The sequence below is a fragment of the Vombatus ursinus genome, unplaced genomic scaffold (assembly GCF_900497805.2).
Source record: "Vombatus ursinus unplaced genomic scaffold, bare-nosed wombat genome assembly UNPS02014799.1, whole genome shotgun sequence".
Taxonomy (NCBI): domain Eukaryota; kingdom Metazoa; phylum Chordata; class Mammalia; order Diprotodontia; family Vombatidae; genus Vombatus; species Vombatus ursinus.
Window position 1 is genome coordinate 41,263,719 of NW_020954577.1, and position 23,012 is coordinate 41,286,730.

Genomic DNA, 23,012 nt, shown 5'->3' on the forward strand with positions numbered 1-23,012 from the left:
AACATTCAATTGTTTTTCCCTTTTAAGAGTAATGTTTAGAATTTGAATACTGACCATCATATAACATCTGAACCTTTCAGTCCTATTGAAAAACAAGTCATTTCCAATAAATGGTAAGGACCCTACCATTCTCATCTTTTGGATTTTGTAGGCTATGAGTAACAAAAAAGAAAAAAGAAAGAGAAAAGAAAAAAGGCTGGGAAGAGGATAACGTTTCCCCCCTCACTACCCCTAAAGAGGTCAATATGAATTTCCCTTTCCTTTGGCCTTTTCATGAGAGATGCTTCAGTATTCCACAGTTTTTCTTGAAGGATTTATTGATTATATATTAAGCAGAGATGGACTAAATACTTCTAGGCACTGCCTATTAAAAAGTTTGCTGCCCCATAAAGAGAAAGTAGGTTATTTTTGTTTTTGTTGATTATTTTGGGAGAGCAGGGTAAGGAAATGGAGTTGGGAAGGATATAAAAGGAGATAGTAAAAAAGAGTCTATTTTTCATCATTTTGCTGGCTTCAGACATTTTCTTTCCAAAAAGAAGTGATCCCAAGTAAAACCATATTCCTAACTACTTGAGCTGATAAATAGTGAGGTTTGTTTTAAGGAAGTAGAATTTATTTTATGTCAATTTTCTATTTGCCCTATGTAAGATGTATTTAATTACTTCATTCTATCTGTCTGTTCAAATTAATCTGATTCTTCTGTATATTGTTGCTCAAATTTGAATAATTCTTTAATCAGCTGTGTTATCCATGCTATGGTAGACTAGAATAGAAAAGCCACTCTTGGCATATTGAAGATGCAGTATTTTATTTGTTATTGTAATTTAAAAGTAAAATCAGAAATATTGATTTCTACTTGACTGGAGAGATGATTTAGTTTGAATATCAGCCTGATCTTAATCAGGTGAGAATTAATTGAGTTGGAGGTATTAGATATTCAGTGATGTTAACTGAACCATGATCAATCTAGAGAGAAGCTTTCTTTTGTACCATGTTAGAATTATCAAATAGCTCATGCACTACAATGTAAAACAATCTTTTCATGTTCATCCTCCTACCTTCTTGGCTCATTAAATGCACCAGTAAATTTGTTCTGTGCACACTAAGTAATCTTCAAAGTAACAAGCTAATAAACCACAATTAAATACAAAATTAAAAGCATAATAACTTTGTCATAAAACATTATTGATGTCAGAATTTTATAATTGTACATTATCTAGTGCCTGTTTTAAAAATCAGATGATTCCAAACCCATGCTTTTCGAGATAATGTAAGACTTTTTCTTTTAACTAAGCTGATACATTTTTCCCATATTCAAACAAGCAACATTAAAATAAGCCTTACAAAATTAATATTTTTATCTTTATCACCAGAAATAAGTATAGCCTATAGTATTTTATTTGGTCTTTAAGATGTTATGGGCTTTTTATTTATTTTAAGAGTGTGATAGCAATATCATAAGTGTTGTGAAAATATAAATGGTGAGATAGCACCTCCGTAGGACTTGCTCTTAAGTAGCAAAATTGTAAAGTCTTTAAATAAAATGCAGCCAGACCTCGAAGGATCAGTTTGCCATAGGTGACCAGGCAGACAGAATTTATTAACTGCCTAACTAAATTAGTCATAATGCCTTTTATTCCTTTTCTCTCCATGAAAAGGAAGCATTTGAGCTTATTTATTAGAATTTTACTTATTAGACTGTTGTCAGGTTTCTTCTACCAGCACAGTTGGTGTCAATGTGTTAAATACAAGAAAACTAGAGATCCTTTGCTACAATTTTGACAGTGTCAGTGTATCAGGAATGACATTTTGAGCCCTATTTAGAACTCGGTGGCCATTGGGAATGTCAAGGAGACTAATTTTAGTGCCAAGTTTTTCACACTGCAGGGTGCACTCCTGAGGCAGTTGGGGGTGGGGGTGGGATGGGGAGGGTAAGAAGACTTAAGAGGATGTTTTATATAAAAATGAGTTTTGTGTAAACATATCTTTTTCCAGTGAAAATAAAGTTCAAACCTAAGTCAACAAAAGCATGACCAACATTGCAAATTAATTTCGACTAATAGTGTTCTTCAACAATTATTTAATATGATATGCACAATCAAGGCCATTTTTGAATTGGTGCACGTCAGATCTTACAAAGGGTGCGATCTACCAGTGTCACCATCAGAGCTTAGGCTTATGACACAGACAGGTTCTGACATCACATTACTTGTTGTTTTTGAATATGAAGAGTGTAAACCTGAAGTTAATATTTCCATGAAAGTTAAAAGCACCAAATTATTTATTGTTTTCTCAATGATTTTAATTCTGGTAAACACAATGTAATGTGCTAGTTTCTTCCAAAAAACTTTCTTATTCTTTTTATGAATTTGTAGTTTATAAACTTCATGTAACAACGCTTTCCCCACTTATTATTTAAAATGTTATAAAACAGTCTAAACAAAAAATTTTCTTGGCTCAGATTTTTATTCAATATACAAATCTTAAAACATAAAAAAACATTTAAAAAAATCATAATATACACAGATACTTTTGATAAAATTCTTTACAATTCTCACATTTGTTATAAAAAAAGCAACAATATATTATAAGGAAATTAGGGGAGTTTTTCGAGGCAAATTTTCAAAATTTGGTGTCATTGATGATATTGATGCTCGTGATTCTTTTTCAAGCTCATCAAGATCTGTTTTTTTTTTTTTAAATCAATAACACCTATTCCAGAAAGGATTTCACCCAAATCAGGTGTCACTAATAAGAGTAAAAAGTTGTATTTTTAAGTTTGATAAACCAGAAAAGTAGCTGTTCACTCTCAGCCCAAATGGAGACTTTTCAGTTTCACATAGTGGTTGGTGTGTCCTTCCTGCCCCTGGGCAAGTGTCTGTTAACTCTTCTGATCAGATGGAGTTAGATGCCTCCTGGTTGTCCCTGCTACAAGGGCTGCTCATTTTTTCCTATTTAAATGTATCTAGGCCTTTAAAATAAAATGTGATTGTCTCTGTAGACCAGTACAAAAAGTGATTAATAAGCAGGTATTTTTCTTTCTTCTGTTTCTCTGTAGGGCAGGTCTTTTTTTTTTTTTTACAAATTGAGAAGATTATCAAAAACATGGTTTTGTAAACTTGTTCTATGTAGCTCTAATGTTTTCAGGATGTAACCACTTTACATTTTTGGATTAGAATATGGATTTGAAAATCTTGCATTTATTTTACTCAGGTTTTCAAAAACATCCATCAAATTTGTGTGTCAGAATACATCATTCTAAAATGAATTTACTTCATCTTCACTATTGTCACTAAGAAAAATGACAATTTCTTCTTTCAATTATAAACATCTTTCAAAGCGCTTTGGCACAAAAGAGCCAGCATGTTTTTGTAATAATACAGAATTCTCTATGCCCTGTCCCCTTAATGCATTGTGTCATAAAGTTTATTACTATTGTAACAGTTTAGAAAATTGAATGTAGCTCGTCACTCATAATTTCTTGATACAAGTGATTATCTGTGGAAGCATGTCCATTTTCCACAAGGGGCCACATTCAAAACAAAACAAAAAAAAAAACCCTCTTTTTCTTGATAACCCACTTTCGTTTTTATATTGCCTTCATTTCCAAATATATCCCACCCGTGCCCAGTGAACTCTCTTTGTAGTGAGTATGTGCCAAGCCCCGTGTTAACTGTTAGGGATACCCCTCCCCCCCCCAAAAGGCCCCAATTTCAGTGTCTGCCCTCAAAGACTTTATGTTCTTATTGGAGATACACAGACACATGTTAAAAAAAATAGACACATAGAAGGTTATGCTGAATAGAAGGAGGAAATCAGAAAGGAGAAGGCATCAGCAGGTGAGAGGATGGGAAAGGCTTTTTGCAGAAGGTGAGGGTTTGAGCTGAATCTTGAAAGAAACTAAGATGTCGAAGAGAGAATGTGGGGTGTCTGAGGTACGGGGAGCAGCAAACTGAAGTCACGGAGTCAGGAGATGGAGTGGCATGTGTGAGCAACTTCCAGTAGATCTGTGAAGCTGGATCATAGAGTACACAGAGGGCCATGAAGTGTGATAAGATTGGAAAGGAGAAAGGGGCCAGGTTGTGAAGAGCCTTAAATATCTGCAGAGTTTGTGTTTACTCCTGGAGATAATAGGAAGCTACTGGAGTTTATTGTGTAGGGGGTAGGGGATGGTCAGACCTACACTCTAGGAAAATCACTTTGGCAGCAATGTGGAGGATTGATTGGAGTGGGGAGACTTAAGCACTGATTAGAAGGCTGTTTTAATCAACAGGAGATATATACAAAAGCAGTTGTAAAGATAGAAATGACAAGATTTGGCAATTGGTTGGATATATCAGATGAGTGGGAGCTGAGGAGTCCATGAGGACACCTTTGTAAAAGGTACTTAATAAATACTGACAGAAGTGTTTATTTCTCTTATGTAAATAACCACTTATTAAGTTAGGATTAAGGTTTTACCTTTCTATTTCCTTATTCAAAGCTTTGTCTCTCAAGGACATTTCTGACCTTGCCCAAAAATTTACCCCACCCAGAACGTCTCATCTAGGTGGATTTCTTACCCCACCATCTTGTATAGATTGCCCTGAGGCAGGAGCCCTCTGACTTGAGGGGAGTCTCTCTTTGTCCACGAGTGACCTTATCAAAATCATGTGCCCAGCCCCTCATTAGAATAAGCCCACCTCTCATTAAAATACTCTCTCATTAATTGTTAACCAATCAGAGTTGATTTTTGTCTGTCAGGAACACCCAGTCTTCCAAGGGCATATAAGTATTGATCTCCCTCCGTGATTTGTCTTTGGTTTATGAGAGAGAGCCAAATGACCATTCTTTTATTAATTATTTGTTAGCTATAATTAACAAAATGATTGTTAATTACCTAGAAATGATGTCTCTCGGACTTTTCATATGTCGCAGTGCTTATTGATTGATTGCCAGACTAGGGAAGGGATCACAGTGCTGTAGTCCCCCCCTGGTCATACCACATAAAGGAGAGCATCACGTTCAGTTTTAGGCCCCACATCAGAAGCGCATTGATGAGCTGGAGAGCACCCTGAGGAAGGCAGTGAAGAGAGTGAGGGGCCTTGACAGGATTGGTTGAAGAGATTGGGAATATCGCACTTCAGCTGGCGAGAGGTGTTGCTGTTGTTCAGTCCCATCTGTCTCTCCATGACCCCATGGACTAGAGTGAGCCAAGCTCTTCTCTCCTCTGCTGTCTTCCAGAGTGTGTCCACCTCACGGTCAGCTCCCGTGACACTATCCGTTCTCATCCTCTGTTGGCTCCTTCTCCTTTTGCCTTCAATCTCCCAACATCGGGTTTTTTTCCGGTGATTCTGTCGATTGTGTGGTGTTCAGCGTTCTTTGTAGTCCACCTCTCACAGTTGCTACTGGAAAAACCGTAGGTTTGACTATTCAGATCTTTGTGGGCAAGCGCATATCTCTTGCTTTTGGGTATGCTGTCCAGATTTGCCATAGCTTTCCTTCCAAGGAGTAAATGTCTTTTAATTTCATAGCTGTGGTCATAATCTGCAGCGATTCTTGAGTTTAAGAATATAAGATGGGACACCGCTTCTGTTTCTTTTCCCTCTGTTTGCCAGGAAGTGATGGGACCAGTTGCCAAGATCTTTGATGTTAAGCTTCAGACCAGATATTACACTTTCCTCTTCCACCCTCATCAAGAGGCTTCTTAATTCGTCTTCACTTTCTGCCATCAGAGTGGTATCATCTGCGTATCTGAGATTGTTGATATGTCTCCTGGCAACCATAATTCCAGCTTTTGATTCATCCAGCCTGGCACTTTGCATGATATACTCTTAATATAAGTTAAATAAGGTGACAATATACAGCCTTGCCATACTCTTTTTCCAATCTCAAACCAATCAGTGGTTCCATGTTGCTTCTTGACCTACCTATCTGTTCCTCAGAAGACAAGTAAGATGATCTGCTATTCCCATCTCTCTGAGGATTTGACACATTTTAGTGATCCACACAGTCAAAAGCTTTAGTGTAGTCAATGAAGCAGAAGTAGGTATTTTTCTGGGACTTCCTTGCTTTCTCCATAATCCAGTGAATGTTGACAATTTGGTCTCTAGTTCCTCTGCCTTTTAGAAAATCAGCCTGTTCTTCTGCTTATTCTTTGTTCACATATTGCTGAGGCTTAGCTTGCAGAATCTTAAGCACAATGTTTCTAGCATGTTAAATAACACAGTTGTTTGGTAATTTGAACCTTCTCTCACATTGCCTTTCTTTAGGATTGGAACATAAACTGATCTTTTCCAATCCATTGGCTACTGTTGTTTTCCAAATTTACTGGCGTATTGAGTGCAGCACTTTAACAGCATCATCTTTTAGGATTTTAAATAGTTCAGCTGGAATTCCATCACCTCTACTAACCTTATTGTTAGCGATGCTTCCTGAGGCCGATTTGACTCCATTCTTCAGAATGTCTGACTCTCGATCAGTAACCACACTGTCATGGTTATCAGTGGTGTTAAGATCCTTCTTGCATAGTTCTTCTGTGTGTATTCTTGCCACCTCTTCTTAATCTTTTCTACTTCTGTTAGGTCTCCACCATTTTTGTCTTTTAACATGCCTAGTTTTGCATGAAATGTTCCCTTGATATCTCTAATTTTCTTGAAGAGATCTCTTGTCTTTCCCATTATCTTGTTTTCTTTTATTTCTTTGCATTGCTCACTTAAGGAAACCTCACCTCTCCGTGCTATTCTCTGGAATTCTGCATTCAGCTGAGTATATCCTTCCCTTTTACTTTCCTCCGATGTAAAGCCTCATCAGACGGCCATTTTGCTTTCTTGTTCTTCTTTTTCTTTGTTGCTGCCTCCTGTACAGTATTGTGAACCTCTGTCCACAGTTCTTCAGGCACTCTATCTACCAGATCTAATCCCTTAAATCTGTTCATCACTTCCACTTTATATTCATAAGGGATGTAATTTAGGTCATACTTACACAATCTAATGGTTTTCCTTCCTTCCTTCCTTCCTTCCTTCCTTCCTTCCTTCCTTCCTTCCTTCCTTCCTTCCTTCCTTCCTTCCTTCCTTCCTTCCCTTACTTACTATCTGAGCCACAGTCAGCTCCAGTTCTTGTTTTAACTGATTGCGCAGAGCTTCTCCACCTTTGGAGGCAAAGTACATAATCAGTCTGATTTTGATATTGACCATCTGGTGATGTCCATGTGTACAGTCACCTTTTAGGTTGTTGAAAAAGAGTATGTGCTATGACCAGCAATATCTTGACAGAACTCTTAGTCCATGCCCTGCTTCATGTTGTACTCCAACACCAAATTTGCCTGTTATTCCAATTACCTTTTGATTCCCTACTTTAGTATTCCAATCCACTATGATGAATGTGAAATCTTTTTTTGGTGTTATTTCTAGAAGGTGTTGTCAGCCTTTAGGCCTCTTTTGGCATCAGTGTTTGGAGCACAGACTTATATTACTGTGATGTTAAACAGTTTGCCTTGGATTAGTACAGATAGCATTGTTAGTTTTGAGATTCTACCCGAGTACTGCTTTTCCCACCCTTTTATTCACTATGAAGGCTACTCCATTTCTTCTAAAAGACTCTTGCCCACACTAGTATATGGAGTGATCACCTGAATGAAATTCATGCATTCCCATCCATCTAAGTTCACTAACACCTAAGATGTTGATGTTTAAACTTTCTATCTCCTGTTTGGCCAAATCTAGCTTACCTTGGTTCCTAGATCTTACATTCCAGGTTCCTATACAGTATGGATCTTTTGCAACATTGACTTTCCTTTCATCATCAGACACATCTGCAGCTAAGCTTCCTCTTGGCTTTGCTCCAGACCCTTCAGTGGTACTGGAGCTACTTGTAGATGTCTTCTGTTCTTTTCCAATAGTGTGTTGGATGGACACCTTTCAACCTGAGGGGCTCATCTTCTGGTGTCGTTATCATCTATCATTTTAATATTGCCCGTGGAGTTTTCTTGGCACAGATATTGGAGTGGTTCCCCATTTCCTTCTTTTTTCTTTTTCTGCTTTTTTTGGTGATGCAGTGTGGGTTAAGTGACTTGCCCAGGTCACACAGCCAGTGTCAAGTGTCTGAGGCTGGATTTGAACTCAGGTCTTCCTGACTCCAAGGCCGTAACTCTATCCACTGTGCCACCTAGTTCCACCCCCTCCCCCATTTCCTTCTCCATTGGACCACCTTTTGTCTGAACTTTCCACTATGATCTCTCCATGTTGGGTAACTGTGCACAGCACAGCTTCTAGTTTCATTGAGCCACACAAGCCCCTCTGGTAGAGAGGGGGAAATCATGATGGTTTGTCTTCAAGTACTTGAAGAAAGAGTCTGTTTGTCTGCTAGGCTCCAGAGAAGAGAACTAGAAGAGCTAGCACTAGAAAGGATGATTTTGTTGCCTTCATGTAAAGAAAAGTTTTCTAACAGTTAGCAGTCCAAAAGCTTAGATAATGAATGGACTGCCTTGGGAGGTGATGGGCTCTTTTTGTTAAGTAGAATGTGTGAAAGGGGAGTTGGATAAAATAACGCCTAGAAGGTCATTTGGAAGCAGATTCAGTCGGCAAACATTTATGACGTATTTACTCCGTGCCAGGGTCTTGTGATAAAAAAGTAAAAAATGAGTCATTTCTATTAAGGCTTTCCAACCAAGATCAGGAGTTTAAAATTTATTTTGCAAGTGATGGGGAACCACTGAAAGCTTTTGAGTGGAGAAAGGCGTGTGATTAGAGTTGTTCTTAGAAAGATTACTCAGACTGCCTTTGAAGGATGGATTGAGGAAGAAATAGAACAAATTGTCATCCTAGTCCCCTGACAGTTGGCATTGCAAGGTAATTAAGATGCACCATGTCAATAACTAGTACTGATAGTCCATAATAATGCTAATTTCCATTGGAGTTTCAGTAACTGAGGGTTATAATTAAAGTTACAATCGAAAATAGCATGTTAATAAGGAAGATTTCACAACTGGATTTGATTTGTCCCCTCGGATGTTCACGGTCTGCCTTCTGGATCACCCATGCGTTCCTAACCCTAAGAATACTTCCTAAAGTGACCCCTGGGTTGTTTTTATCTCCCTCCCAAAGAGATGTTAAAGGGTCTGGTCAGAGTAATGGCTGTATTTTGAGTATTCCTAGAAGACTGTCTTCTATGTCAGACCTTGCCCTGTTCTTTCATCTTTGTTAGGATGAACACATTAGAGATAAGTAGCAGGAATCTGTGTGGTCACGTGATGATGCCTCCTATTTACATGATCATTTGTATGCTGCATCGAACCTTGAGAAGTCAGAAATCTGTTGCTTCTGGCTTTATTTCACTAGGACATCATGCCTTTAACCAATCAAAACTAATAAAGCTAACAAGTGAGAGTGACCTCCTGTGGCTTCAGCTGTTTTTTATTTCACAGCTTCCAGAAGGGAAGATTATTACAGAAAACAACATAGCACCCAGGCATTTGTCTACTGGGACTTGAATTCAGAGTGTTGGCTATATGTATCTTCAAATAAAAACCACTTTTAAATGAAAACATGGAGTTTAAATTATATATAAAAGCGGGCATATTGAAGTTCAACACTTTCCCTTCCCCTTCCCAAATGCTACCAACTGCCAGCAGTATTTTATTTTTAAACATCATTTAACTCCTTATAATTCAGGAACTGGATCACACCAATTTTTACGCATATCAGGAAAGAACAAGTCATTTTTTTTTTATATTTTGGGGGGGCGGCAAGGCATTCAGGGTTAAGTGACTTGCCCAGGGTCACACAGCTAATAAGTGTTGTGTCTGAGGCTGGATTTGAATTCAGATCTTCCTGATTCCAGGACCAGTGCTCTATCCACTGTGCCCTGTGCACTATCTGCCCCTAACAAGTCATACATATATACATTTGCTTGTAATTGTAGTCTTGTTAGAGTATTGATCAAAAGTGTTCCAGATCAAGCAAGTTAATTCTGAGGTTTTCCTTTATTGTATTTGTAACTTTTTTTCTAGAGATCTTTCTTTTAGTTACAAAAAATAAAATACAAAATGCACATAGTATTTGCCTTGTTTGACCAATGAAAGAAGGAAGGAAACAAGCCTTTATTAAGTGCTTGCTATGTACCAGGCACTGTGCTAAGCACTTTACAAGTATTATCTCATTTGATCCTCACAGCAACCCCAGTACATAGAGACTATTATTATTCTCATTTTTTTGTGAGGAAACTGAGGCAGACAGAGGCAAAGTGACTTGCCCGGGGTCACACAGCTAGTACGTCTCTGAGGCAAGATTTGAATTCAGGTTTTCTTGACTCCAGGCATGGTGTTCTATCCACTGTACCACCCAGCTGCCTCTAAAAGTCATGTAACATCTCTGGAACCCAGTTTTGCTTCTGTAAAGTGAAGGGTTAATCTAGGAACATTCCAGTTCTAAAAATCTGAGATTGTGGGAGGCAGCTAGGTGGCTCAGTGGATAGAGTGTGGAGCCTGAAGTGAGAAAGAACTGAATTCAAATCTGGCCTTAGACACTTAACTGTAGCTGTGTGACCCTGGGCAAGTCACTTCACCTCTGTTTGCCTGAATCCACGTGTCTTTGCCATGAAAGCTTCATGGTTAGTATTGGTGTGCTGTGGTCCACAGAGACATGACTGAAGAACAATTTTGTTCCACCTTTTGCCTTATTTCAAATAAACTAATTCCACAGGAGATTATTTTACCTCCCAGTGTTTTTTTTTTTCTTCAAACCTAGGACTGGAAGGTGTTGGTAGCAGATCTGGATTTTCAGTGTTTTGCAAATAGTTGGTACCATAAGCGGTTAGGTGATCTCTGGCGCAAAATCTCATTCTCGAGATTTGAGAAAAGTAACCTGGCAGTTCTCTGTGTAGGATGGTTCTAAGTGTGCGAAGACCAGCGATTAGACAAATTAGATAAATTCTTAGTATTTATTGGCTTTTCAGTGCATTCAATATTGACTGTCCTTTAGACATGCCGCCACATGGCAGCAGCTGCCAAAGGCGTTGGCATTTGTTTTTGGTTTGCTTTTGTTTGTTTTTGGTCCTGACCTGTGATTTCTTTGGTGAATGGAGGAAGCTTCCTCTGTCAAGGCAGGTCAGAGTGCTCTGTGTCAGCGATCTTCAGGCTCTCAGAGACTTGTCTTTAGTGGTAATTATTGTTTCAGTTATTTGCATGTAGAATAATATGTTCTGGCTTTTTAACATGGCAATGTTATTTGGCCCTGTGAGTAATGAAAGGCAGGAGAATTTTAAATTGGATTTGTTGCCGAATACTATTTGAGAAATTAGTTGGCAGTATTAGCAGCATCACTCTAGATATATGAAAGTGTGCTAATGTGCTATGTGGTATGAAGGAAAGATCCTAATTAAAACCTTGTTGCTAAACAAGTGACAAAGACCTTACAAACAGCTGGAGGCTTCGGGCCAGTCACAGTTATTCCTGAAGAGCAGATTTGGTCAAGTGAGAAAATACAGAGAATATATGCCTTTATCAGTTTTGCTCAGGACACAAAACAGTGCTGCCGTGCACAGCTGCTGGTCTGGAGTTTGCTACTCATAAAATGGTACAAGAAAAGACAATTTAGAAATGGCGGCACGAAGGCAGGCTCTTGTCAGTTCTCAGTTTAACAAGAATTAGGTTTGGAGAAGAATCAGCTCTTAGTATCAAGCAGGGCATTTGCCATTTTGCTGGACTGGATGTTGATACTTTACATGAAGTAAAAGACATTTTTTAATATGTCCTTATCCACATTTAAGAATAAATACTCTCTCTGCTAGAGTCCATAAAATCAAATGATCTTGATCTTGCGTTCATTCTGCTAGCCCACTGTGTTTTTGGTTATCAAGGTAGAGCAGGCCTCTGTCTGAAAACCTGTGATGGGCACAGATGCAATTGATGCCAACCTGCTTCCTTTCTCCTTGCTTGCACCCCCATCATCTGCCATCCCTACTCTGTGTTCCTGCTTTTCCTCTCTGTGGACATTTACTTCTTCCATTGAGGTTCAGCTCAGGCGCCATCATCTCCCTAACGCCTTCATTCCTGCCCATATCCCCACAAGTGAAAGAGAGCTCCCTCTCCTCCAGTGTCTTGTAGCCCTTTAGATCTGTTCTTGGTTTTATCACATCTTACTTTGTGTTATCATCACACACGCAAAGTATATGAACACACATGTGTACATATACAAAGACTGAGACTGAGGTCCTTTCTCCAGCTGAACTGCCAAGCATTCAGACTCTACTGCAGAGAGCACAGCTGCAATGGGCTGGCCGTGTTGTTCAAATGCCAAATGTACACTTGCCTAAAAGACGATTTTATGAAGAGCTCACACAAGGCAAGCACTCACATGGTGGTCAGAAGAAGTGATGCAAGGACACTCTCAAGGTCTCTCTGAAGAACTTTGGAATTGATTGCGTGACATGAGAGACACTGGCACAGGACTGCCCAGCATGGCGTGCCCTCCTCAAAGAAGGTGCTGTGCTTTGTGAGTGAAGCAGAATTGTAGTAGCTCAAGAGTAATGTGAACTGCACAAATTTAGAGACATCTGCACTCCAGATGTTCACGTAGACTATTGGTACCTGACCTGTGGTAGAACCTTCTGAGCTTATATTAGTCTGATCAGCCAATCTGGTGCACTGTACCTTGACTTCAGCATCGTGATGATATCATTTTGGGCCTCTTCGAGAATGAAGGCCAAGAATCAAACCAAATCAAACCATCTGATCTTCTAGATTTAGCATAGCACCGAATACATACAATATTACCAAAATTAAAGTTATCTTTATGATGAAAACGTTTTAACATTTTCCCCATTTGTCATTTCAGACTTCACCAAATGCTGCAAAGACTCTGGCTTTCTGATGGTGGTAAAATGTCGGAAAGAAAATTCAGCATTAAAAGAATGCCTAATTACACAGTAAGTAGCTGAATCATTGTGTTGTGTTTGTTTTCTTTTTTTTTTTTTTAAGCAATTGGGGTTAAGTGACTTGCCCAGGGTCACGCGGCTAGTAAGTGTCAAGTGTTTGGTGTGAGGCTGGATTTGAACTCAGGTCCTCCTGACTTCGGGGCCGGTGCTCTATCCACTGCACCACCTAGCTGCCCCTGTGTTTGTTTTCATATGTGTGTCAGATAGTTCTGCCTCTAATGTACTCAGAGTGTCCAGGAGACCTCTGTTTACAGGGGCAGATTAGCCAAGCATAGAGTTAAAAAGACAAAAATGAACCAGTCCTGCCCTCAAGGCATGTATATTCCTGTTGGGGAGGGAAACATGTACATAGCCAACTAAATATTGAATCATTCAAAGGAAATATAAAGTGGTTTCCCAGGAGTCAGAGGAAGGCACTAGCAACTAGAGGGATCAGGAAACATCTCTTGTAGGAAGTGACCGTGACCCTCGAGCTAGCCTCGAAGGAGATTCAGGATTCTAAGTTAGAGAAAGACAAGAGAAAGTGTAGTCCAGGAATGGGGAATAGTCTACAAAAAGACATGGAGCTGGAGCTGAAATGTCATATAGAGAGAATGGCAAGGAAACCAGTTTTTCTGTAGTGTCTAATACGTGAAGGGGAGCAAAGACAGGCCAGAACCAGATTGCGAAGGGCTAGACCCAGGGCTTGTATTTTCTCCTAAAGGTAATAGGGAGCCCCTGGAGCCTCTCGAGGAGTTTCATAACATGGTCAGCATCATGATTTAGGAATATCTGCTTGGCACTTACGTGAAGGATAGGTTGGACAGGGAAGAGCTTTGAGGCAGGGCAGTCAATTAGGAGGCTATTGGAAAAGTCAAGGTAAAAGGTGATGAGAGCGCGAAAGCTAGGGTGGTGGTTGTGGGAATGGGGAGAAGGATGTCTGTGTTTGAGATGTTGTAGATGGAAGTAGAATTAATAAGCCTGGGCAGCTGATGGGATATGAGGGGTTAGACAGAAGAATCAAGAATGACTTACCTGTACAAAATTCTAGAATATAATATTTAAGGGACAGTTAATGAACAGATAGAAAAGGAAACAGTGACAACCAAAAGCCATCATGATGTCATCAAGAAGATTCTTGCCAGACCAACCTTATTTCCTATTTTGACAGGATTAATAGACTGAGGTGAATGCTGTAGATAAAATTTAAGTGAATCTTAAGAAAACTTTTGACAATCCCTCATGCCATCTTGTTGGAAAAAAAAATGAAGAAATATGGGTTAGAAGAATAGAATAATAAGAGGCTAAATGATCAGTTCCAAATATTAATAATTAATTAGTGGAGAATTTTAAAGGTTTCTACTAGAGAACCAAGGATCTATTTGTGGGTAAATGATGATGAACATTTTTATTGATGATTTTGACCAAGGCACAGATGATATGCTTACCAGATTTGCAGATGACACAGCTGTGAGAGATGAATAACTTGATGGATAACAGAGAATAATTTTCAAAATTATCCCTATTAAAATTCATCTTGTTAGATATGCTCCCAAAAGATCTCAGTGTGCTAGGACTTCGGGTCAGATTGAATAAGATGAAATGTATTTAGGATAAATGTAAGTTATAACATTTGGGTTTAAAATTAACTTCACAAGTACAGTATGGGAGGGGGAGACCTGCCTATTAAATAATTCATTTGGAAAATTAAAAAAAAAAAAAGAATGACTTAACCTGGTGATAAGAAGGATGAAATTCCCTGAGCAGAAATAGAGAAGTTAGCAAAAGAGGAGGTTTTTTTGGGGAGGGAATATAACGACTTTTGTTTAAAATATGTTGAGTTTGAGGTGATGCAAATGTCCTGTCTTCAGCTGATGGTTTAGACTAGAGCTCAGTAGAAAGACTAAGGGTGAATATTTAGATCTGAAGGTCATTGTTGTACAGATGATATTTGAACCTTTGGGGGCTGACAGAATCAGTGAGAGAGAGCATAGAGAAAAGGACAAAGCTTTTGGGGACATGCATGGTTAGGGGTGGGGCAGGTGGCACCTGAGTGGTGATTTAAGAGGAATAAAGTATATTAAATAGAGAAGAGGGAGGGACTGCAAGCTCACAAGGAGAAGGAACATTGCATCCAGGGCATAGAGGGCCGGTTAGGCTAGCTTGACTGGAGAGCACCCGAAGGACCTGTTCAGGATCACGCAGCCAGTTTGTGGCAGAGGTGGTAAGTAAAGCTCAGGTCTTACTGGTACAAGAACAGCTCTCTGTCCACTACTCCACACTGCCTCTCTCCTCCAAGATTGTAGGAATATTCATGTGGCAGCTGAATAGAAGATGGGTTAGGACTGGAAGGGACTAGAAGCAGAGTCCATTGCAGTCATCCAGATGAGAGATAATAAAGGCCTAAATTAAGAGAACATGATGTGAAGTACGTGAGGGGTGTTGTGGACTTTGAATCAGTAAGACTTGGCAGTATAATGTGGGAGGAGAGGGGAGTGACAAGGGTCCGGAATGACACTTGAGGTTGGGAACTTGATTAACTCGAAGACTAATGGTGCCTTTTAACAGAAATCAGGAAGTCTGCAGGAAGAGTAGGTGTGAGACAATGAGGATGTGTTTGTATTTGCACACGTTAAGCTTGAGGGGCTGTTGGGACATCAGGGTCGAGAGGCATCCAGTGGCCGGGAACGAGAGCTGATGTGTAAGGGAAAAAGTGCAGAGAGAACAGAAGACATTACAGGCCGGGGCCCTGGAGGCCCCCAGACTCAGGGGAGTAAGACCAATAGTCCGAGCCGTAAAAGGAGAAGAGGAGTGTTATCCTGGAACGTGAAGGAAGATAGGGTGATTGAGCTGCAGAGCTCATGTAGGACGAAGCCTGAGGTTACTTGATTTATCAGCTGAGGCAGGAGGGGGGAACCTGTGGTCTCGAGGCCACATGTGGCTCTCTAGGTCCTCAAGTGCGGCCCTTTGACTGAGTCCAGACTTCACAGAATAAATCCCTTTAATAAAAGGATTTGTTCTGTGAAACTGCTGGGACTCAGTCAAAGGGTCGCACTTGAGCACCTAGAGGACCGCATGTGACCAGCCTTAAGATCGCAGGTTCCCTAGCCCTGCTAAGACATCATTAGGGGACTCACTATTTGACAGAATTTGGCAGAAATAGGTAAAGACCAACATCCCACACCACAAAACAGATAAGTTACAAAGGGATATATAAAAGGGATACGTACAAAGTAACATCATAAAAAAATTGGAGGAGCAAGGAAGAAATTTTTTTTCAGATGTACAGATAGGAGAAGAAAGCAGGACCAAATGAGGGACAGAGAGGAGCACAGAAGATAGGGACAATTTCAGTTACATTAAATTAAAAAGTTTTGCAGAAAGTTTCTCTGATGATGGTCTTATGTACATGTTTGTAAGGAACAGATCCAAATTTATAAGAATAAGAGCCATTACCCAATAGATAAACGGCCAAAGCATGTGAACAGGCAGTTTTCTAGGGAAGAAATCCAAGCTATTGATAAACACACGAAAATGGTCCAAATCATTAATTAGAGAAATGATACATCAAAACTACTCTAAGATTCCATCTAATATCCATCTGATTGGCCAACATGACAAAAAAAAAAAGAATGGCAAATCTTAAAGGTGCTATAGGGAAACAGACATACCAATATACTGTTGGTAGAGCTGGGTATTGATACAGCTCTTCTGGAAAACAGTTTGGAACTATGGTGAAAAGTCACCAAACTCTGCATACTCTGACTCAGCAGCGCTACTACTGTGCTTTTATGCAACCCAAAGAGATCAAAGAAATAGGAAAAGGAGCCATGTGTACAAAGAATATTTTTGGTAGACTTTTTGTAAGGAATACAAGAAGGCTAAGAACAGAAACTAAGGGAATGCCTACTTATTGAGGAATACCTGAACAGATTTTGGTATATGAATGTAATACAATATTTTTGTACTGTTGGAAATGACGAAACTTGAGAAGACCTGTATGAACTGAAGCAGAGTAATGAGAGCAGAAACAAGAGAACAGTTTATAAAATAACACCAGTATGGGGTGGGTGGGAGGGCAAAGGGAGCTGGAGTAACAAAAAAGAAAAAAGAAAAGAGAGTCATTATCTTTTCTGAACTTAATATATGATTAAAAAGAAAAAAAATTCAATTTTGTGTGGGCTTTTTTTTCTTTTCTTTTAAAAATAGCCATTTTATTTGTCTGAGATAAACCAGGTGCTTTACTACTACTGCTATTGCTGCTGCTGTTGCTTCTACTGCTACTACTGATGATGATGATGATGATGAAGAAAACTTACTGTGCTTCATTTTTAAGGTTTTCATACTAATTTCTTTTCCTTTTTATAGCTACAAAAACCCAGATTTTTATGAAGAATGCAAAATGGAATATTTGAAGGAAAGAGAAGAATTTAGAAAAACTGGAATTCGTTCTAAGAGCAGGTTGCAGAAGCTTCCTACCAACATTTAGCAAAATAGTTAATTATGAAGAATTTTTACCCTAATTTCAATGGCAAGAGCATGAGGTACAAGAAGCCAGTGTCTTTGGTTTTGCCCCTTAATATCATGGAAATATTGTTGTTGTTTGAAAAAAATATCTTTTATTAAATTTCTCTAACCTTTGGAGTTCTGATTCATTGGCTAGAAAATGATTGAATCATGGAAGGAATGTTTTTATGAATAAGATGGATGAACTCTATGGACCTCTAAGATCTGCTGATCGTTACCTTCACTTGTCCAGGGTTTCACACTGCTTCCCCTCTGTTGTACTGTGTTCTTAAACACCTTTTATTCTTGAATTTTTTCATAAATGAATGAATGTGTTTGTTTCATCCCACAACTTGATAATAAAATTTGAAGGCTTTTTCCCTTGGCATACGCTTCACCCCAGTGTCTGTTACATAGTGTGGTGTACCATAGTAGGTTTCCATAAGTATTTAATCAGTGTAAGTACTGTTAATTTAGGGGAGTGACAAGAATAAAACGCCAGCATCAGTCACCTTTCACACTTGTTAGCTGAAAGGGTAGATACAGATGTTATGAACTTCAGCCACAATCTCTAATGGGGGGGTGGGGGGGGCGGGTTGTTCTCAGTCATTGGTCTCAGGTTCTGTCCAAGGGGTGTTTGCATCCAACTTTCTTTTTGTTTTCACTGAATACGCATCCCTTTGGTTGGCCAACTGCTCCTTGGTTAGAGTGAGGAGTGAAAATCACTTTATATGACAAGAAGATAATGATCAGAAAGAAGGGAAAGAGAATATAGTTGTATACAATGGAAATTCATGTTTATTGTAATGGAAATTCATAGTTTATTTAAATACATTAAGTTATCTTTCTTTTCATGGTAGTAACTGAATTTGTAATACAGATCTTTTGGAGGAAGTGTGATATAATGTAAAGTAAGTTTAAATAGATTTTTAATTTGAATTAGCTCCTTGGGGCAGAGGGCTGTGCCTTACATGTTTTACCCTGTAATGCTTCATAGTAAATACTCAAATCCTTGATCTCTGGTCAATTTGGAAAGATTTTCTTGTTTTAAAAAGTCTTTCTTTGTTCATATTTTGCTGTTCTGTGGCTATAACTAATTACCCTTTAGAAAACTTACATACTCTTTTCCCTCTTTTATTCACTTTTTTTCAGCCTAGATAGCTTTGTGGTAATTTCAAAAGGAAAAATCTTTAAAGCTCATTTATGAACTAAAATGACTATTACTATTTTAACAAATTTTTAAGATACTCTATTGCAAGTGCCTTTAAGCAAATTATGTGAAATTTTAAACTTTTAAAAATGATACAGTAAAGAACTAATTTGTCTTAATTTACTTGAAACCTAAAAATTAATTTCTCAGACTGGCAAATATCTTTCAGTTTACTAATTTAGTTCAAACTAAAATAACTGAGGAGGGAAGAAAAGTTGTCAAAGCAATAAGTGTGGGGTTAGGTGACTTCCAGATATGGCAGAAATTTCTTTGGATCAAAATGGAAAAATGGGTTGATAGATGAAGGGGTCAGCAACTAGTAAGCCAATCAACCAGATCATCTTTTCCTTTCCTTGTGGCTAAGACTCAGTTTTACTTATTGCAACTTCATCATCTTGGCTCATGACATTCCTCTCCACCTCATCTCCTGACAGCATCCAGATTTCACCTTGATCACCCATCTTCCACTCAAACCTCCTTAGCCCCAGTGGCATCCATTACTGCCCCATGACTGCCATGCAGTAGAGTTGTTATACCTCAGACCTCACCATCCCCAAACTTCCAGCTGCTGAATGTGGATGAAATCACTTTTATGACCACTGTCCTTCCATCTGTCTCAATCCCTTTCCCCCAGACTTGCTCCTCACCCTCACCCGTTCTTACCTTAGGATGTTTAGAGTTAGGACTCTTCATTTTGTAGATGGGAAAACAGAAATCTGCAGAGGTTATGTTATTTGCTCAGTCACGTGGGTGGTGCCAGGAAGCTGAGCTAAGGTCTTAGGATCTGAATCCACTGCTCTTTACTACAGAGAATACCTTCGGTCTTTCTCCCCACTTCTGGGTTCATTCGTTTCCACTCCCAGGCTGGGCTACCTGGCCTGCTCTTCTAATGATTCACTTGCTTCTCTGACCCTCTAATCCTCCGTCCTTGGTTGCTCCTAATTAGCTAGGCCACAAGCATTTATTAATCACTTACTGTTTGCCAGGCTGGTGCTGAGCATTTTGGAATACAGAGAAAGGCAAGGCAAACCTCTGAGATTACTGAGAGTCAGGGAATTCCTGAAATATTTCTCCCCTTACTAAATAACAGGGTGTACAACCTTAGCAAGGTCCTCCTTGGTAATTCTAGTCTACATTTAAAACCAGACTCCTTTCAGAGATTGAGGCTGTCCTTCATTTCCTTTGACTAAAAGTTTCTTGATGTCTTTCTCTAGGTGGTGCGTAAGACAGAGGGCTAGATTTGGAGTCAAGAAGACCTGAGTTCAAATCTAGATTCAGTCATTTACTAGTTTTATGGTCACTCTCCATCAACCTTGATTTTCTCGTCTGTAAAATGGGGATAATAATAGCATCTACCTCCTAGGGTTGTTGTATCAAATGAGACAACACATGTAAGGCATTTTGCAAACCTTAAAGTGCTATTTAAATGCTGTTGTGATAGCTGTAGTGGGATTAATGGTAATTCCTCAGGTGTCCCTGATCCGTCCCCTTCCACTTTCAGGACTTGTTCCATCAATCATTTCTCCTTACTGTCACCTCAACGTGCTCCATCCTCACTACAAATATGCTGAGCTCTCCTAGATTCTACAGTAGTTTCTCAGCCCTGTCAACCAATGAACCCATCTCTGTCTGCACTTGTATTGCTAAACCTTATTTTATAATCTACCCAAGCCCCCACTTTACCACCCTCATCTCCCCTTAGCCCTTGCGTCTGTCGTTTCCTCTGTTCTGTGGAAACCACACCTTCAAATCCAAAGGCCATTTCCCAGTCATCCTCTTTGGTTCCACCTAGGTAGCATCTGATAATTTTGACCACCCCTTCTTCTGGATTCTTCCTCTTCTCTTGGTATTGGAGAAAATAATTCATGTAAAATGACACTTTGAAGTTTACCAATAATTTAAAAATATTTGTTGACTTGTATCCTCACAACCATCTGTGAGGTAGGCAGTACTAGTATGATCTTCCCCTGTTCCATCTCCTTACAACAGTGAGAGCCTGGTCCAGGGGCTCTGGACACAATGCTGTGACAATTGAATCGCATCCCTTTGGACAGTCTTGCTATAATCGAGGCCACAAAAGGAGAGGGAGTTGCAAAGGAATGGCACAGAGTTTCTACTTGGAGAGGCCAACACAACAGAAATATTAGAATAAAGTCAAAAGATTAAAAAAAGGTAAGATACAGGTGGGGTCAAGGGAGGCTAATGCTTACGAGGGGGGAGTCTAAAGGAAAAGAATTTCATGATCTTGAATAGGTGATTAAAGGGGGAAAAAAGGAAATAACTGGAAACTAAGAGGGTGCTCATCAACTGGGGAGCAATTGTACAAATTGTGGTCTATAAATCAACTAGAAAACCATTGTGTCAGAAAGACTGCTAAGAACTGAGAGAAGACAATTTCAGACATTCCTAGGAAGTAGAAACTGACGCAGTGAAGTGAGTGTAAGTGGGAGAACAGGTTTTACCAGTGCAGCAGCAGTGTTAAGGGAAGGCAGTGCTGAAAGACTGAAGAACTAGCCTCCCGGCAGTGACCATCCACACTTCCTGTGACCGACCTCTAAGGAAGCCTGTTGTCCACATTCTGACGATGCTGAGGGCCAGAAGGAGACTTGGCCACCATGGGGATCTGTTGTGCTGGAATAGTCTTCCTGTTAGAAGGGTTTGTATTCTTTGTTAATATTTTGTTGGGGGAGGAGGCTGAGGAGTAGTGATGGTGATGTTGGAAAAAGAAAAGAGGAAGGCCTTTGAAACAGTATTTAAAGTACCCAAAGAACAGAAGGCAGGTGAGAAGGATGCATAGAAAAGCAGGAGAATTTTGAAAATGATGTGCTGAATTCATTATACGTATACGTGTGTGTGTGTGTGTGTGTGTGTGTGTGTGTATATACATATATATATAAATAAATGTCTTTGATTTTTAATTTAACATCTTACCATAAAGACGTTAAATTAAAAACAAAAGAAATAATGCAGGCCAAAGACCTGCAGACTATACAGAAGCCTTGTGCCTTTATTTTATAAATATTTTCATTAAGAAAGGTCAAGAAGCATTGTACATGATGAGCAATAAATAACATCACAAGAATGCAACATGTTTTATTTTAATAGACAGGAAATAACTGGTTACTGACATGGCAATCACTTCTGAAACAGCTGGGTAGTCAGACCACTCACTGATTTGTTAGAGCAAAGATAAAAATAATATCAAGCAAGAATAAAGAATAATAATGAGAAAAGACACCATGCAATTGAAGCAACTCCAGCCTGACCTACTTCAATAAGCTGGTGATACCAAAACACAGGAAATAGATTAAAGTAGTGGCATTGACAGGAACTATCACCATTTCCTAAGGAAGCTCAACCAATGTAAATCAGTTATCACAGCAAAGAGAACAAAAGAATCTAGAGATTGCTTCTGCCACAAAGCACTTACTCTCCTGCCATGTGGCAAGTGATGACAGCCCAGGGTAGCAAGAGTTTAGGATAGAAATGCATTTATAAATCTTGCAGAGGAAAATGGTGGAAGATTGAGTAGTATTCTCTCTTAAAACAGTGCAAGGGAAAACAGCCTAAAGAAAGGTCTTTACAAGAAGTGAGCCAAGTCATCAGATGAGAATGGCAAAGATCTGTAAAGGTTGGTTTGCATCACAAACTCTTTTTCACTGTGAAGCACAATGGAGGCACCCCGTTTGTGTTCTAACCTCCCAGAACCAGATGGGCTCTCTGGAGAAATGCAAGATGTCTACTGAAGGACATAAAGATGGGAAGTGTAACCAGATTTGGACCAAGGATATACAAAAAAGGTATACGCTGAGGATGACACAAATTTGAGGGCACTGAGGAACAACGAAAGGTGGTTTCCCAATGTTTGGAAAAATTTTCAGACTATATTACTAAAAACAATAAAAAGTGATCAAGAGAATATAAATCTCTACTGACCTCTGTACCTCTTTTCCCATTTCTGCAAAATTTCTGAGAAAAATAATTCTTGCTTCAAGAGCATCCTTGGTGAAGGTTTTAGAAGGAAAAAGGCAGCCTTTCACAAATTGACACTCTAAGATATCACATCTTCATAGTCGTACAGTGGACCAAAAAGTGTGGCAAATAGAGGATTCCACTACACTTAACTTTTCATTGACTACTTGCGTTACTGCATCAAGCCCCAGGACACTGCAGAACCTCTATTCACTCCAGTTTGGCCTGTCCACACATGAAAAACCAAGTGATGAAGGATGCCTGTTGTCCAGATATGAAGTTGGATGACCAACACCTACAGCTGATCCAATATTAGAAAGCACAGAAGTAGCTAGGTGGTACAGTGGATAGAGCTCCAGCCTTGGAGGCAGGAGGACCTGAGTTCAAATCTGACCTCAGACACTTGACACTTACTAGCTGTGTGACCCTGGGC

General features: G+C 39.3%; 1 protein-coding gene across 1 annotated transcript in view; it reads left to right on the plus strand.

Moving 5' to 3' along the window:
- The window catches only part of CMC1 (C-X9-C motif containing 1), a 78,866-nt gene extending 61,083 nt beyond the window's left edge, over positions 1-17,783 (plus strand). Inside the window, exons 3-4 of the mRNA XM_027871978.1 lie at positions 12,813-12,903; positions 17,260-17,783. Of these exons, the coding sequence (XP_027727779.1) occupies positions 12,813-12,903; positions 17,260-17,380 (212 nt within the window). The 3' untranslated portion in view covers positions 17,381-17,783. The remainder of the gene's footprint in view (positions 1-12,812; positions 12,904-17,259) is intronic.
- Positions 17,784-23,012: the final 5,229 nt, after the last annotated feature.